General features: G+C 32.8%; 1 protein-coding gene across 1 annotated transcript; it reads left to right on the top strand.

Moving 5' to 3' along the window:
• The first annotated feature begins 209 nt into the window (after positions 1 to 209).
• On the top strand, positions 210 to 14,808 carry LOC134233583 (acid phosphatase type 7-like). The gene is made up of 9 exons (XM_062715562.1): positions 210 to 361; positions 3,173 to 3,390; positions 3,557 to 3,661; positions 4,709 to 4,864; positions 4,960 to 5,035; positions 7,981 to 8,098; positions 8,496 to 8,699; positions 12,031 to 12,221; positions 12,633 to 14,808. Exons 1-9 carry the CDS (start codon positions 325 to 327, stop codon positions 13,115 to 13,117), a joined length of 1,590 nt encoding a protein of 529 aa, XP_062571546.1. The 5' UTR covers positions 210 to 324; the 3' UTR covers positions 13,118 to 14,808.
• Positions 14,809 to 15,833: the final 1,025 nt, after the last annotated feature.

Genomic DNA, 15,833 nt, shown 5'->3' on the forward strand with positions numbered 1-15,833 from the left:
GCAAATATTTTTTTAAAAAAAATTTTCCAAAAAAAAAAAATCTAAATTAGAACATAATAATTATGATCTCTCGCATAGTGGACAACTAAAAAAGTGTGCGGTTGAAGTTTTCTATCTTTACAGATCTTTACTACTAGACGTATACTACAAACGTAAGATCGCATCCTCGGCGTAATGTTTTCTCGTGTACACGGATACCTCCAGTGTAATCGATGTTAAGTCGCCGTGCCGCCTCATTCATGTTTTTACTTCCTAACCGTGATACCGCGTTACACATGTAAATCAGTGGTCATCTGTCAACGGTTAAAACGCATCTCACGAACAATGAAGAGTTTCTTAATTTTTGGAATGTTTTTTCTGGGTGAGTTTCCAATTTTTTGCTGATCATTTGTCACAAATGATGTGTTCAATTGTCTCCTGAAAGACTTTTATATACGGTTATATTATCGATTTAATTTAGCATGCTTTTATGAAAGAATTTTTACATACGTACGTAACAAGGACGAGGAAAAACGGTTACCTAATTAGTAATGTTCAAATGATTTAAAAGAGCTTTACTGTCGCTTAATTAGGAATTTTAACGAATATTATAAGGAGACAATTGCATTGATTTGGGTACATATACAAAGTAAACTTTTTAATAACAAAGCTTTTAATCGTTTGATGATTTAAAAATATGAGTTTATTTATTTATTCATTTACTTACTTATTTATTTATGTATATTTATTTATTTTTGTGATATACCAAAAAAATATGAACTTAAGGAAACTAGCTATTATTAATTAATCGCTCTTATTTAATATCTGAATCTCAATAAGATTTCTCTCTTTTTTATACACGAAAATAATTATTATTGTCTGTAGTAAAGGGGGGAAATGCGCCGTTAAATAAAATATGCGTATTTAACTTTTAAAAATTGAATATTCATTTATATTCATCGGGTTGTAATTCAACCCGAGTACTGAACCAAGACACGGGAAAGTCATCAGCTCGGATCTCCGTCCTGTATCACCCCTTTTATTTATGTAATTTTGTGTAAGACTGACAAATTTATGAGTAAAATCAATAGATAAGTGCTAGTTGCTCATTTACGCAATGGATGTTCCTGGCAGGTGTCGCAGAAGGCCTCGTATGTTATACTTTATAGCCGACAGTAGTCCTTACATAATGTTAGAGATCTATTGCTTTAATTAACACTCGATTTCAATTATTGATGACAATTCTGTTTACTTGTGCTACATAAACCTTAATCTCATTAATACTAATATACCTACAGTCCTCTAAAGAGTATGCCCGCTTATATACATCTACATGGAGACTATATAACTTGGCACAATAAAATATGCTAAAAATGCTTTAAATAAATATTTTCTTATATCGAAGGGAATTTGAATTCGTACTATTTAGAGTAAGCATTAAGAAGAGCGATGTAACTTCATCTGTCACCAAACGAGCGTCATTCATCAAACCGTCAATAAGAGCAATCAGGCTTCATTATCCACTCACATATCATACAAAATACTCTGTCATTTTCTATAGATCTCTGTTGAAGAATGATTTGAAACGAGAAATTCCAAATGTTCATTATTTTTGATACTTTGAAGCAGAAGCCACATTTATAATGTGGGACTGATGAACAGTTGACCACCCCCCCCCCCCCCCCCCCCTTAATCTAAACTCATTCCTCATTAAAATTCATTTTGTAATATATGCTGTTATTTTATTTTTGTAAACTGATGGGTTGTATTGCCCAAAGTTATATTCTGAATAAAATATATCATATCTCTTATAACAACCAGCATAAGGTTAGCTTGGAGGAGTTTCAGTATAATCTTTCTAACTTTAAAATTATGTGGTTATGATTCGTTAACCTGGGTAGAGTTTAACGAGGAGTTTCCTGATTATATTCAGCTCATGTTAACCCACTTTCCGGAACATCTCTATATTTGATATCCAGGGTTTTTTGCTGTACATGTATATTACGTTTATACTTGATACAAACAGGAAGTTTTCAAGCAAAGACACTAAGTGAGAATGCACCTCATATCGTGATTCATTCTTGTATTTCAAATTTACAATACATGTAATTATGTTTTTTGAAAAATTGACAAAATTAAAGCAGTAAAAAATACTTAAATTATTTCAGTATTCATTAAATATTATGAAATGAGACAATTAAAAACAAACATTTTTTTTAATTTTTTTTTTTTTTTTTTTGCAGGGGGAATGGGTGTTTTTTTTTGTTTTTTTTTTTTCAAATTCTATTACTTTAAAAATTGTTACCACAAGCCTGTTTAATTTTCGATAATCACAGAAGTCGAAACGTGATTGATACAATATGAAATGTGAATTTGTATTCCTGTAGTGTATTTAGTTGGGTTATCTAGCAATCATACCCCGCAGTATCGTCCGAGTACACGTGTACCTTACAATGTCATTCCGTGACAGGTGCCCCCCTAAAGCAGTAGATTTATATAGGGTTAGTCAGATTCAAGGAATAAAGTGCAGCACAAAATTGGCTTCAGTAGAGAACGTCCAGCTGTTCTTAAATAACATTTCAAAATTATTTAACTCTACCAGGAAGTAAAGAGACCTGAACTGAGGATTTACTTTTTTCCAACTTGAATAAAGTACTGAAAATATTATATCGTTATTTATTTCTTCTATGCTGAATCTGACATGAATCCCTTTTGACACAATAACATAATACAATTCGTGTTAAAAATTTCCTCTTTCAAAGCACACAAAATATTTGAAAAGAACAAAAAACGTTGCACGAAGGAAAGTTGATGTAACAGAAATGTGTATCGATTTTTGGTTTTCCCCTTAGGCAGAAACATAAACAACTTTTGATGTTTCAAAGCCAATTAAGATGTTAAGAACTTGTCGCGATGTAAAAAGCATGCATTATCACACCGAAAAAGGTCCATACGATTCAAGCCCGGAAATTTACATCGCACTCAATTATCTTTACAAGCGCAAAACGCTAACAAACATATGGAGACAGATTTTAATTAGAGCACCATACGGCTATATGAACAAAATTTTTCTAAAGAAGCACGACATCTCTCTTTATTACACCTACATATAAAATCAATCTTGTTAAGAACATTCTAAACTTGTCTCGTTCAATTCTCTTACTATATATCGTATTGCATTTTATTTTGACAGGTGCATTTGCTGTTGATGTGCCAGAACAGATTCACATTAGTTTTGGCGACCGATCGGATGTCATAGTGGTCATGTGGTCGTGCAAATCACACGTCACATGCCACGTGGTCTTCGGTTCTTCAGCCTCTCACATGATTAACCATTCCAACAGTGAAATATCCACATTAAATTTAGACAATTGGAATGCATTGAAAATACTTCACAGAGCTGAGCTTTGGGTAAAGATTTCTAAAAATGTACATGAAGTTTCTTGGGCCAGTACTGGGCTATTGATCATGTTGATCTATAGAGATATATTTTTACATGCTTATTTTGCAAAGACTTCATAGAAATCATGTAATCTTTTAATATCATCATGTATATATATATATGTATTTTCTTCAGGGACTTTCCCCTGGCAGACGATACTTCTATCAGGTACATTGTTCCCAGGATGGTGAGAGGACAAACAGTTCCGTCTTCTCTTTCAAGACTCCGGGTGGCGAAACGGTAATTTTTCTCCATTTCTAGCTCAATTTAATCACACATATTTTACCGTATAAACAGAAGTTTTAATGAGGGTTCAATTTGGACGTTTTCAACAAAAGGGTCGAGGTAACAGAGATTGAGAATTATTTATTAATTAGTCATTTAAGTACCCTCTACAATAGGTCACACGGGTCGTGCAGTAAGCCCTGTACGGATTCATCTTTTATGACAATATAAAATAAATAAAGTTTCTACTCTTTATAACATTTTACCGATTTTTCAAGAAAAAAACTGCATTTGTGTCTTGCTTAAGAAAATCCTTCTCTTTACTCCTGAACTCAAGGAAACAGTCTATCTGAATTTGAGAATGACAATAAATGTGGAATCCTAGCTCCTCCAGATGTAACATTTTTGGTGACCTACAGTAACAGCGGAACTGTAGCTCTCCGAAGTAAAAATAAATTGACAGACTAAATAACTACAGTGCCATCCATTATAGAAAGAGTATAATGATTGAGCACAATGTGCACCTTTTTTCGATTTATTTCTCCTCACTTTCTCACTATTAAACATCCCTTATGGGTGAAACTCCCTAGCTCTCTGGTCGTCCATCCTTTTTTTAGGACCAGCGAGCTACTTTCCTGCAACTGGTCTTCGCAAGTTTCGTGTGGATAAAAGGGGTCTAAGAGACCCATGATCATCTGGTGGCGTCAAGATCCATATGGGCCTCTTGTTTAATTAAGGGCTGTGGGATTTGAAAGGGGGCCAAAACACACACACACACACACAAAATAAAAAATAGAGAGAAATAATGAAATCGTTGAATTTACAATAAGAGTGCAAGTACTTGCTTTACAACATCAGAAAAAGATTATTTTTTCAATATAAAAGATCATGCATCTTTCGTATTTACCTATTGATAATAAAGAAGGAAATCATAGGAAAATGGCTTTCGATGTTGTACAATGTAAGTCAATTCATGCAAAATTCACAAGATTTGTTTCTGGAATAGACTGCAGAATCTGCTTTTGTTCATCTTCTATTCTCAGTTTTTCCGTAATATTGTAGAAAAGGGAGGCTAAATTTCTCTTGTATGGCGACCTTGGAGCGGTGGGTGGTATCCCGACATTCCCTGCTCTGCTGGATGATATAACAAGGACTTCTTATGACGCAATATGGCATATTGGTGACTTTGGATACAATCTACATTCTAACGGCGGGAAGGTAACTATGTATTTTAGCAAAGTTACAGCTTTATTTCAAACAATCATATGCATAAAAAATCTTTTGAGATGTTGAATTATCTATATGTTTTGCAGGTAGGGGACGACTTTATGCGTCAGTTACAAGATATAGCAGCGAGAATTCCTTACATGACAGCTCCTGGCAATCATGGTCAGATTTCGTTCTATTATTGAAAACACATAAGAAATATAATAATTCTAGGATGAGGGCTTACTGTATTATATTTAGCGTGAACGATATTTGGCGGAAATTGAAATATTTGAACAAGTTAGCGAAGATTTAATTTAGCGCATTGCCTCATGATCTCATTTTACTTGAATTAGCGGAAGTTGGTTTCTGTAAAAGACGCTAAAAAGAACGCACAGATGTAATGCCAAATAGAGAGTGTTTTTTTTTCCCATTCAGCTTTAAGGAATTCTAGATAACTATTTACTTAAAGTACAGGCCGGGATAATGATCATAAAAATGATTATTTTTGATTTAATTGTGCATGGTCAAACCTCTTTATTACGAACTCGACGGGACTAAGCTTAATCCTAAACTTAACTACGCCTATGCTTGAGATATCGGAGATTCTGAGATAATGAATGTAAAAAATTAAAGGTTTTGGGACTGGCACCTCACTTCGACATATATATATCCCTGTGCATGGGTGTTCGAGATAATGAAGGTTTACTGTATTCAGTAGTTACTACACAATGGTGAAAAGTAAATTTTGGTGACATTAATTTGGGTTTTCCTCTTTTTCGAAAACTGACTGATGTAAACTGTATGTCATCAGAGATAAAAAAAAAAAAAAAAAAAGGTCTGTGGTAATTATTATTTCAGATGGTTCTTTTAATATGGAGGGATTTTGATCTCATTTGGGTGAGATTTTATTTTTCATTTGGGCGTATAAAATAATAATTTCATTTGTACGTATATTTTTAACCCCCCCCCCCCCCAAATACAGAGATAAAGATTAAAAAATAAAGTTCTGATTAATTGTTCTTATATTCTTTAAATAATATGTTACAAAATTTAAAGAAAAGAGTAAGAATAAATATATCTATATTCAATAAACTTACTTTAATTGTTGGTTATATGCGCCCATATGAAATGTTCCCTACCTAAGTGGAAATTATGTTGCTATTTTCATGAAATTCAAAGTTATATAGCTATTTTTCATATAAATATAATTGAAGGAAAAGGATCAACAAAACATTCATGGTCAATTCAGTATACTGGAAAAATGTTGATCTGTTAGAGTGGCTCGCAATCGCAGTTTAAGTATTCTTTAAAGGAAATTTGATCAAGACAATCTTAATCAGAATCTGATTAAATAATGCTAAGGATGTACGTACTTACTGCTGAACAAGTTCACGATGATCTGACATTGTTGTCAGTGAGGCAGCGGAAACATCATATTAGATAGGTACTTCTTAAATCGGAAGGAAGATTCGATACAGGAAGATGATGATTTCAAACTCAAAGTAGCGATTGCTTTGTGCCTTAAGGATTTACCACAGTCGATTTTGATTGTTTTAGATAGTGTGTGTATGTACATACCGCCTGTGCTCTCCGGAATGACATTGTAGTGCATTGTATGAAGAAACCACTTTGATATACTGCCATTTAGCAATATCACTAATTCAGAAAAGTGATATTATTTTTCTCATTTATACCAAGCTCTCTGATCGGCTCAAACTTGATCCCATGATCAAGTATATAACAGCATTTAAAGACTTGTGTTACTAAATTTATATAGCTTCTGAAATGCATTTCGACTTGATGTTTCTAAATATGGAAATAATTTTCTATTAGCAATAGCTAATGCAGTGTATGACTTGATGTTTCTGAAAAATAAAAATAAACTTAAACTCCTATTTATAATTCTGATGTCCTGTAATATAGTAATTGGTAAGACGTAACAGTGCCTTGAATAAGGATAATTTTTTTTATTAAAACATATTAGAGATGTTTTTCAAAACTCAATACAAAATATAAACAAATGTAGCCTTTTGAATTATTAAATTCCCTAAATTAATCTATCAATATAAAGGAAAAACAATTACATTAAGCAGCCCAAATTAATTTTAATCTATAGTCTCTAAGTGTTAAAAAATACAAGAGAAAAACTATCTAGTTCCCATTTTCTTCAAATTTTGTTTTGTCCATCTCCATAAAAAATAATATAACAAGTATAAAAAGTGTTACAGACTGGATGTGGACACTTTCTTCTGTTCACAATAGTCTTTATTGATGTAAAAACAATACTTCAGCTGTTTTCATTACTGTGACGTCATAATGCAATGACATAACAATGCCTTGTATGAGAAGGTCGACATTTCTTATTAACGATATGCTTTCCCTGATATATAGACCTTAGAGAAAGCATATATATCGATATAAGGTCTATATATCGAGGGATTGACCTCATCAAAAGGCTAAATTTATATAATATCACATAGATATATACTTCACAGAAAAGCATATAAATATGCTTTCCTGTGAAGTCGATATATCAAACCTCAAAAAAATTTATATAATATCACATATTCATATAAATATCTTTTCAAATAAAAAAAATTAATATCAATAAATGTGGCAAAATTGACTCAAGTAAAATGTATACAACTCTAAAGGTACCGATATCACATGGCGTAAAAAAGTTAAGGTTTACACAGGGGAAAAGGCCGTCCGACCTTGCTGAAGGGAAATTGAAATCTAGGTTTTCAAACGGGTGTTCTATACATAATTATATTTACAAAAAATGCCGTAATTAAACATGTGCTAAATTACATGTTTCAGTATAGAAAGTAACGAAAAAAAACTCTTGCATTATTTTATTCTTATGCTCTAAGTGACCTAAGTAAGGATATATTCAAAATATATTTGAAATGTCTTGTGGTGTAAAAGTCTCTTCTGATCAAAAGAAACTGGAATCGTGTGGTAGAATTCATCTTATTCTGGCACGAAAACAAATATTAATTTCACATTTAATATAAACAGTAATAGATGGAGAAAGAGCAGATGAAAGAACCATACCCGATAGAGTTTATAAGATCAAACATATGATGACTGCTTTTGAAACCAAAGATTATCTTTATAAACAGAATTGGAGAAGGACATGCACCATTACCGAGTCCGGTTCTCTATGCCGCACGCTGATTGGCCGATGCGTTATGACAGACTCTGGTACAGTGTTGACGCAGGACCTGTCCATTTTATTAGGTAAAAAGCATTAATAGAACTGCAAACTGATTTATCATGAAAGAAATAAGATTTATCATTTTGTATGCTTCAAAATGAAGTGAGGCCAATCATATTTTGTTTAAATATTGAATTTTATCCATATGCATGAATTACTTTCATTTAATTAAACAGAAAAGTCTGGTTCTTCTTTTTGCTTCATTGCATGGCTAAAATTGTTGGTTTAGAAGATATTTTTGGGTGACATCAATCAATAAACATTTTTTGTCTTTACTTGTTCAAAGAATTAGACTTAGTTTTGCAAAATCAATATTTATATTATTTCAGTTATAGCATCAATAAAATTGTAAATTGCTAAATAATTATGAATTTTAGTAATAAAAAACATAATTTATTTATATATATTTTCTCTTTATAGCTATTCAACAGAAGTCTTTTTTGTTGACAATCAAGATTATGTATGTAAGCAGTATAACTGGTTATTAGAGGACTTGAAGAAGGCCAACCAGAATCGCCATAACCGACCCTGGATTATTGCTATGGGGCATCGCCCAATGTATTGCTCTAACAAAAACATCGATGACTGTACCGGGCGAGTCCTAGGTTACTGGGTCAAATATGGGTATGTTCCAATATTATTACCCAGATTCATGTGAAATTATAGTTATTTCTGTAAAGTTATGTAAATATTCAACTTCGCATTAATTTGCTCCTTTATTTTAGTTCAGTTCTTTTCTATGCTATTGTTCATATATTGTTCACATTAAGCTAAATGCTATATATCAGACTTAGTTAACATCAGGCTTCTATTACACTGTATCGGTGTACACATGTTGTCGGCTATACATGGCAGGCTCCATGTACGCTTATGTAAAGCTACACAACAATACTAACTTTTTTGCATTGGGACTTGAAACATTGAAAAAAAAAATCAAAACAAAAACAAACAAGGCATGTATCTGCCATTGGTTCAAAAATTTTACTACAACCATAATAACGATTTATTAATATCAAGGAAATAAGGTCAAAGTTCTATGTACAAGTAATAAATATTAGTTAACATTACATTGAAAAAAATAAATAAGTACATACAAGTGTATATTCAAAAGAAAATTATAAAAAAGACAAAAAAAATTTATAAAAATTATAAACGAGCGGTCATTGAATTCCAGTAGAATGCTACTCAAATACTTTAAAGTTGTCAATTTAATAAGCAGAAAAAAATATCCTTAATGAATTTAAAAAAAAAATCTGCAAAAGAGGTATATCCAATTCATGTCGTATTACATCTTTACTTTTCAAAACCGGTAAGTCCCTTTATCATTTACATGTAATTCTTCATTAAAAATTCCAATACTCATTACTGTAAATCATTTTTATTCGCGAGAATTTATTTTCGCGTAAATAAGCGAGGCAGTGTGCTCGCCAAAATTTCATGCTCGCGTATATGAGCATGCCTTAAGATTATATAGACTAAGAGCAAAAATCACAACTCGTGAAAATTTTATCTCGCTAATAAAGAGTAAATGACCATCTCGCGAAAATAAGGTGTCACGAAAATTAAGTGATCTACAGTATATGGAAGCAAGATGTGAATACATTAGTAATCACATGTTGGCAATCGGAATTACCATACAACAATATCGTCGTTTCAATTTTCTGATGTAAATTTCTGTATTTCTCACGTGAGAATAAAGTTTCATTTAATGGTCTTAGGAGAGGAAATGCACAGAGACTGAGTGTCCATATATAAGCGCTAGTATGTTCTAAGGCACTATTTTGTTTTCATTAAAGAACCAATGAACACCCACTCTTTCCCTCCAATTGCTAGTATCAAGTCTTTTCACCAAACGAAATGGCTCAGATACAATGCAAGAATCGCGACAGGGAACTCAACCATTCTCAGTTTTTTTTTTCTTTCTTAACTAATTTATTTTTGGCGAAATGTGTTCTCATGAGAAAGATAAATATAGAGAGGAAATTGGTAGACTGAACTTTCTTTACTCTAAAAACTTCAGAAATATAATTCAACTGAATCTTCAGTTTTCACCATTAATGAACGTTTCCCATGGTTTGCTTTGTTATCGGAAATTATGGTTATTATCTATAATCCTACGTTCCGAAACCTGAGTGCGTTCAGGTAAATCTTTCCATTAGGCCTCAATCTCATTATTGTTCGTGAGTGTACGAATGCACCCGATGAACCATCGATTTGGATTTCCGTATTATACACATTATTTAATTTTCATTAGATATTTAACTTGATATAAATTAAAGCATACCGTTAGAATGCAATAAGGTATAAAAAGTACACAGATCTCATAAACCAGCAAGGAAAATTACCGAGTGCTCCAATAATAGTGTGGTGTACCGCTTCCACGGATTCTACAAAGATGTCAAAACATTAATTAAAACTCGCCCCGTCACATCACACGTTAATATTTTTCGTGTAATCATGCGAAAGAGTTTACGTGCAGAGGATCGTGGCCAAAGCAAAGTCCAGTAGAATAATCAAAATGATAAGAAAGATAAATTGATTATCACCTAAGTAAAGTTAAAAATCGAGATTAATTTGATTATTTAACGTAAAATAAAATCAATATGGTTATTGAAAAGTATCTAATTATAAATGTCAGTTCCCCGTGGCCCACGTACGAAGATTGGAAAAGATGTTAAATAAAGAGTTTCGTTACTCTTACTGCTTAAACGATGAGACTTTATAAACTATTATCTTGGAATAAAGTAACCATTTCAAATCTAGCTGAGCATGTTTCATGTCCCAAAATGAATGAATGGTAGGAAAGGGTTATATACGAGGGTTGATCCAAAAGTAATGTCACAGTGTCCATATCTTTTAAATTTGGCGTCATATTATCAAATACAATATACCAAAAGATGCACAAATATAAATCTATTTTAGTTTCATAATGTTTATTTGAATTTATTTTATAGATGTTTAAAACATAGAGTATAGGGGGTGTCGCCGCGTCACAACAGAACGTCATGTTTTAAAGTGTATTTTTTCTTAGAATGAAAAAGACAAACAGACTAAAAAGATTCTAAAAAAGCACCTAATCTCCCAACTTTTCAAAAGACACAATTCTCGTCATTTTCTAGTCATTAATTGAAAATTAAATGACGGCATTGGTATTTGTGATCATAAACATTGTTGTTTTACTATGTTGAATAGAACAAAGGGATTGTCGAAATGGGGAAAAACGGCTCGACTAGATGTAATGCTTTTTGCTTTAAAATATGGGAATCATCACAAGCGAAAGCTACGTTTATTAATCAGACTACAGAATAAAGAATGTAAATAAGAGACATCTTAATAGATGGTTTCAGCAATTTTGGGCGGGTGATTGGTCACTGAATGATCATCAGAGGACAAGAAGACCGAAAGATCCTGAGATCGGACGGAAACGTGCAATGGTGTCTGACGTTGTCAAAAAAAGACAGACGTATAGAGTGACATGTGAATCTTTAAGTTTGTCTAGCTTATGCTACTGTTCAAAACATTTTGACAGAGGGCTGAATTATGAAAAGAGTGAGTGTATAATGGTACCAAGAATTCTTTTAAAAAGTGGAATTGGTGAAAGTGTCTGCAAATCACAAATAATTTTTAATTAAACGAAGGGGAAACGCTTAAAAGTATGACGTTGTGTATCCGTCATATGACGTTATATGACGTTATTTAGGTGCGGCGACCACCATAAACGCACATTGTTTAAAATCCGATATTTTTGAAAGTATACATCTTTTTTGTTTTTAATTTTTCAGGTCTGATTTGAATTAAATAAAGCTTCCATCATGTATAATTTTGTTGCTTTACGTCGATTTGTAACAATTATATCAAAGTTGTGGCATTACTTTTGGATCAACCCTCGTAGTTAAAAAGAATAAATGATATTCCTTGTTTTACACATACTTTGATATTTTTTTTATTTTATTAGACTAGAAGATCTATTTTACGCCCAAGGTGTGGATTTTGTCTTACAAGCACACGAACACTCGTACGAGCGTCTTTGGCCGGTGTATGATTATCAGGTGACATCCAAGAGTTATGAAGACCCAGAAGCACCCGTTCACGTGATCTCAGGGGCTGCTGGGTGTGGGGAGAATGTGGACTACATGGGAGAACCTAGTAAGACTTCTCTAACGTTATATACATGTATGTTTGGATGTAAAGCATAATAATTTGATACCGGTATATTGTAAAAGTTCTTCATCTTCCTCTGGTAACGGAAAATTTATAGAGACATGCAACTTGTGAACTTTTTTTTTATCCTGGTAGTCCAGCATGAATTAAATATAGGCTGGAATTTTAACAACAAAAAAAGACTTTGATCATGACCAAAAACGATGAAGGAAAACAGAGATTCTAATATTCAAAGATACACACATGGTATCTTTATATAAAACATTTTAGACTGCAATCTCTCTATTGTATTTTTTGAACTATATGTATAATGATATAATTAAAACTTGTCCTTTTAGAGCCTTGGTTTGTATTTTTTGAACTACATGTATAATGATATAAAACTTTTCCTTGTAGAGCCTTGGTCTGCCTTTAGAGCTGACACGAGGAGTAGCCATTCCTACGGACGATTAATAGTGGTCAACGAGACCCATCTCCTGTTTGAGCAAGTATCTGTCAACCTTAATACAACCATTGACAAATTTTGGTTGACCCAGCACCATCACGGTCCTAGGATTAAGAACTGGGAGTGTAACGAGGGTTACAGCAATCACCATACCTGTAACTGTCCCCTGCCTTTTCATTACGTCACTGTAGCCATATTTGCTGGAGTTTTCCTCATCATTATTATTGCCATGAGTGTCTATTTCTGTACCAAATGTTGCCACTGTTGCCAAATTAAAAGTTGTGCTGGCTCAAGTAAATGCTGTAGGGGCTCAAATAAATGTTGTTACCATACAAAGGGCTTTCCATTGTTTCGTCAGGATAAATTAAAATCTAATGATTCAACCGGTAGGCTTATGTTGTTATCTGAAGAAGAAGACGAAGATTTTATTATATGAATATTGATATTGTTAATGTTAGTATTTGTTTTGTGTTTTAACACTGTTTTTTGACAAGCACTTTGTGATAATCATTTGCTCACAGACATTCACATAAACATTAAATTGATATGAATTGAAGCTTGTATGTATAGGGGTATTGAGCTTGTTTGTGATGAAATTGTTAATTATTTTATGCTGTCATTTCTGTATTTTAGAAATCTTATAGAAATCCTTTAAAAATTTTATGTAGTGGGGTATATGGAAAATGGTACACTTCCAGAGCATGACACCCCCTCAAAGTACATTTGATGAATTAATCTGTAGCTGTTATTCATTTGACGGGTCTCATATGAAATGTACAAAACTAGATAAGGTTCAAATACTGTAAATGTCTTTAATTTCACGTGTCTAAAATTTCACGGTTTGATGGAAAGTTACCTTTCACGGTGGTTTTAATTTCACGGAGAATCGTTTGTAAATATTCAGCTACTATGACTGTTTTTAGGCAGAAATGACGTGAAATAATAATCACGATGGTTTAAAGTTCGCGGAAAATTCTTAAATCGTGAAGATAGTGAAATTAAAAACACCGTAATGTTTTCCACTTCTACAGTATCCTTTTGTCTTTGGAATATTTGCACAGGTTTGTTTCTGTTCCCTGTAAGGTATTGTATCATCTTCACTGCCATTAGTAGCAACAGAAATCAATGACCTATATACTAACCCTGGTCCCTGAAGAAATCTCTGCTTGAGAAAATTCGAACAGTCTGTCCGTTTTTTTAAAAGAAAAGAGCTACAGTTCTGCAGCTATGCTGTTAGAATCTTGTGCTTAATACTAATAGCCTTAATGTAGTATGGTATATTGTACCATATTATTGCCTTCAGGTTATAGAAATGATGAAATATAATATTTGGTGCCTTTGATGGTATGGAATGTCAATTCTATTTTTTTTTAAACCCATTACTAGTATAGAATGTTCCACTTCTGCTTTTAGCCGGTTTTGAAAAATTGGACTATATTTTTCTTTACCTTGGTTCATATGAAATCATTGGAATATTTTACTCTCATTGCTCTTTGCATTTAGAGAATGTTAACTCTTTTCTTTTTTAGTTCATAGTACTCATATTGAATGATTGTTAAAATTGAATATATTGTATGAGTGTTTTATATTGCATACATAGTCCCAGCATTAATTTAGTTAATAGGTGATCTAGTATTTTGTCACTAGTTTACTGCTTTTTTAAAAAAAATGTTCAATATAAATTGTACTTTGTTTTTTAATTAAGAAAATGTGATTTAAGAAAACAAATGCCATATTTTTTCCAGAATGCCAAACTGTGATGTACAATGTATAGTTATGTAGCAACAACAGCCACCATGGGCAATTAAATCTCTAATGGAAATAATGTATCCATACCAAACAACGAAAATGAAGGTTACATACATCGTGTTAGAAAGGGTTTTGTCTTCATTAGCAGAAAATTGTTCGCTATGGCAGAAAAAAGTGTTAACGCGAAACGTGAGAGAGTATAATATCCAGTCTTTATTTACCTCGAGAATATAATTAGATATTGACCTCTACTGACTGCACTTCATAAATAGTCTTGTTGTTCGTGAATAGAGTTTATTTTGATATACTAATCTTTGTTAAGATTCTGTCGAGAATTTATTTTGTTACTTTTATAATAAAACAAATTGCCAAGACGTATTTAGTTCTTTTTGTATGATCTTTATTGAATATGGGGGAAATGGGATTAGAATCTCTTGCATCTGCAGATATTTTCCTTATGTTTTTTTATTCCCAGTGGTCCTTTAGCAACATAGATAAACCTGATTTTGGTGTTCATACAACAAGAACAAATTCCATTCCAACCAAACAACAATTCCAATGCATAACTAACGGATCAAACCGTTTCGCAACATTTATAAAAGAAGAGATTTACATTGTACGTAGAAGAAATAACGCGTTATTGTTTGTTGTTTAATATCCCTTTCGGGAGTTTTTCACTCAACTGAAGATGCCACCACTTTCAGATGGAGGACTGCAAATTTTGATCAATATGCTCGGCACCTAGGGTCATTGAGAAGTGAGCGATCTTTTTCTTGTCATTATCTGCGACACAGGTCTTGGTCTCCTCAGAAAGACCGGTCTTCACGTCCCGCAGTGGATTCAAACCAGCGATATAAGGATTAGCTCCTTTTTCGGCGACTCTAGAGCAGAAGATCTAACAACCCACCCGGGCAACAACATTATTGAACAACATTCCGTATATCCTAATGTAAGGAACATCATCACTTTAGAAATGTTTTAAAAAAGACTTTAGATGAAAAAGACGAAGAAGACAAGAAACAGAGAACGATCTACAAAAATCTGTGTACTATACAGATCTGTTAAAAGAGCATAAAATACAGACCCCCAGAAATTTCGAAATGTGGCTTTAGAGCAATAATAGCAAATAGAGATCAATATAAAAACTAAAGATCTTTCAAAAGAGCTTAAAATACCTCCGGAAATTAAAAAAGATCGCGTGCCTAGGAGAAGTAAGCACTCTCAATTCTCCATGAGCCACAAGTATTGATCAGCTCCCAAGACTATACATGAAACAGAGGAAGATAACAAACAGTATTCAAGATCAAAAGCCCATAAAACAATTCAAAATAGGAGCAGAGCAGACCTCCAAAACATCAGAGGTGGGATCAGGTGCCATGGAGGAGTAAGCATACCCTGCCGAT

This window comes from Saccostrea cucullata, unplaced genomic scaffold (assembly GCF_032062105.1).
Source record: "Saccostrea cucullata isolate Sc308-1 unplaced genomic scaffold, CSIRO_AGI_Scuc_v1 ctg902, whole genome shotgun sequence".
Lineage (NCBI taxonomy): Eukaryota > Metazoa > Mollusca > Bivalvia > Ostreida > Ostreidae > Saccostrea > Saccostrea cuccullata.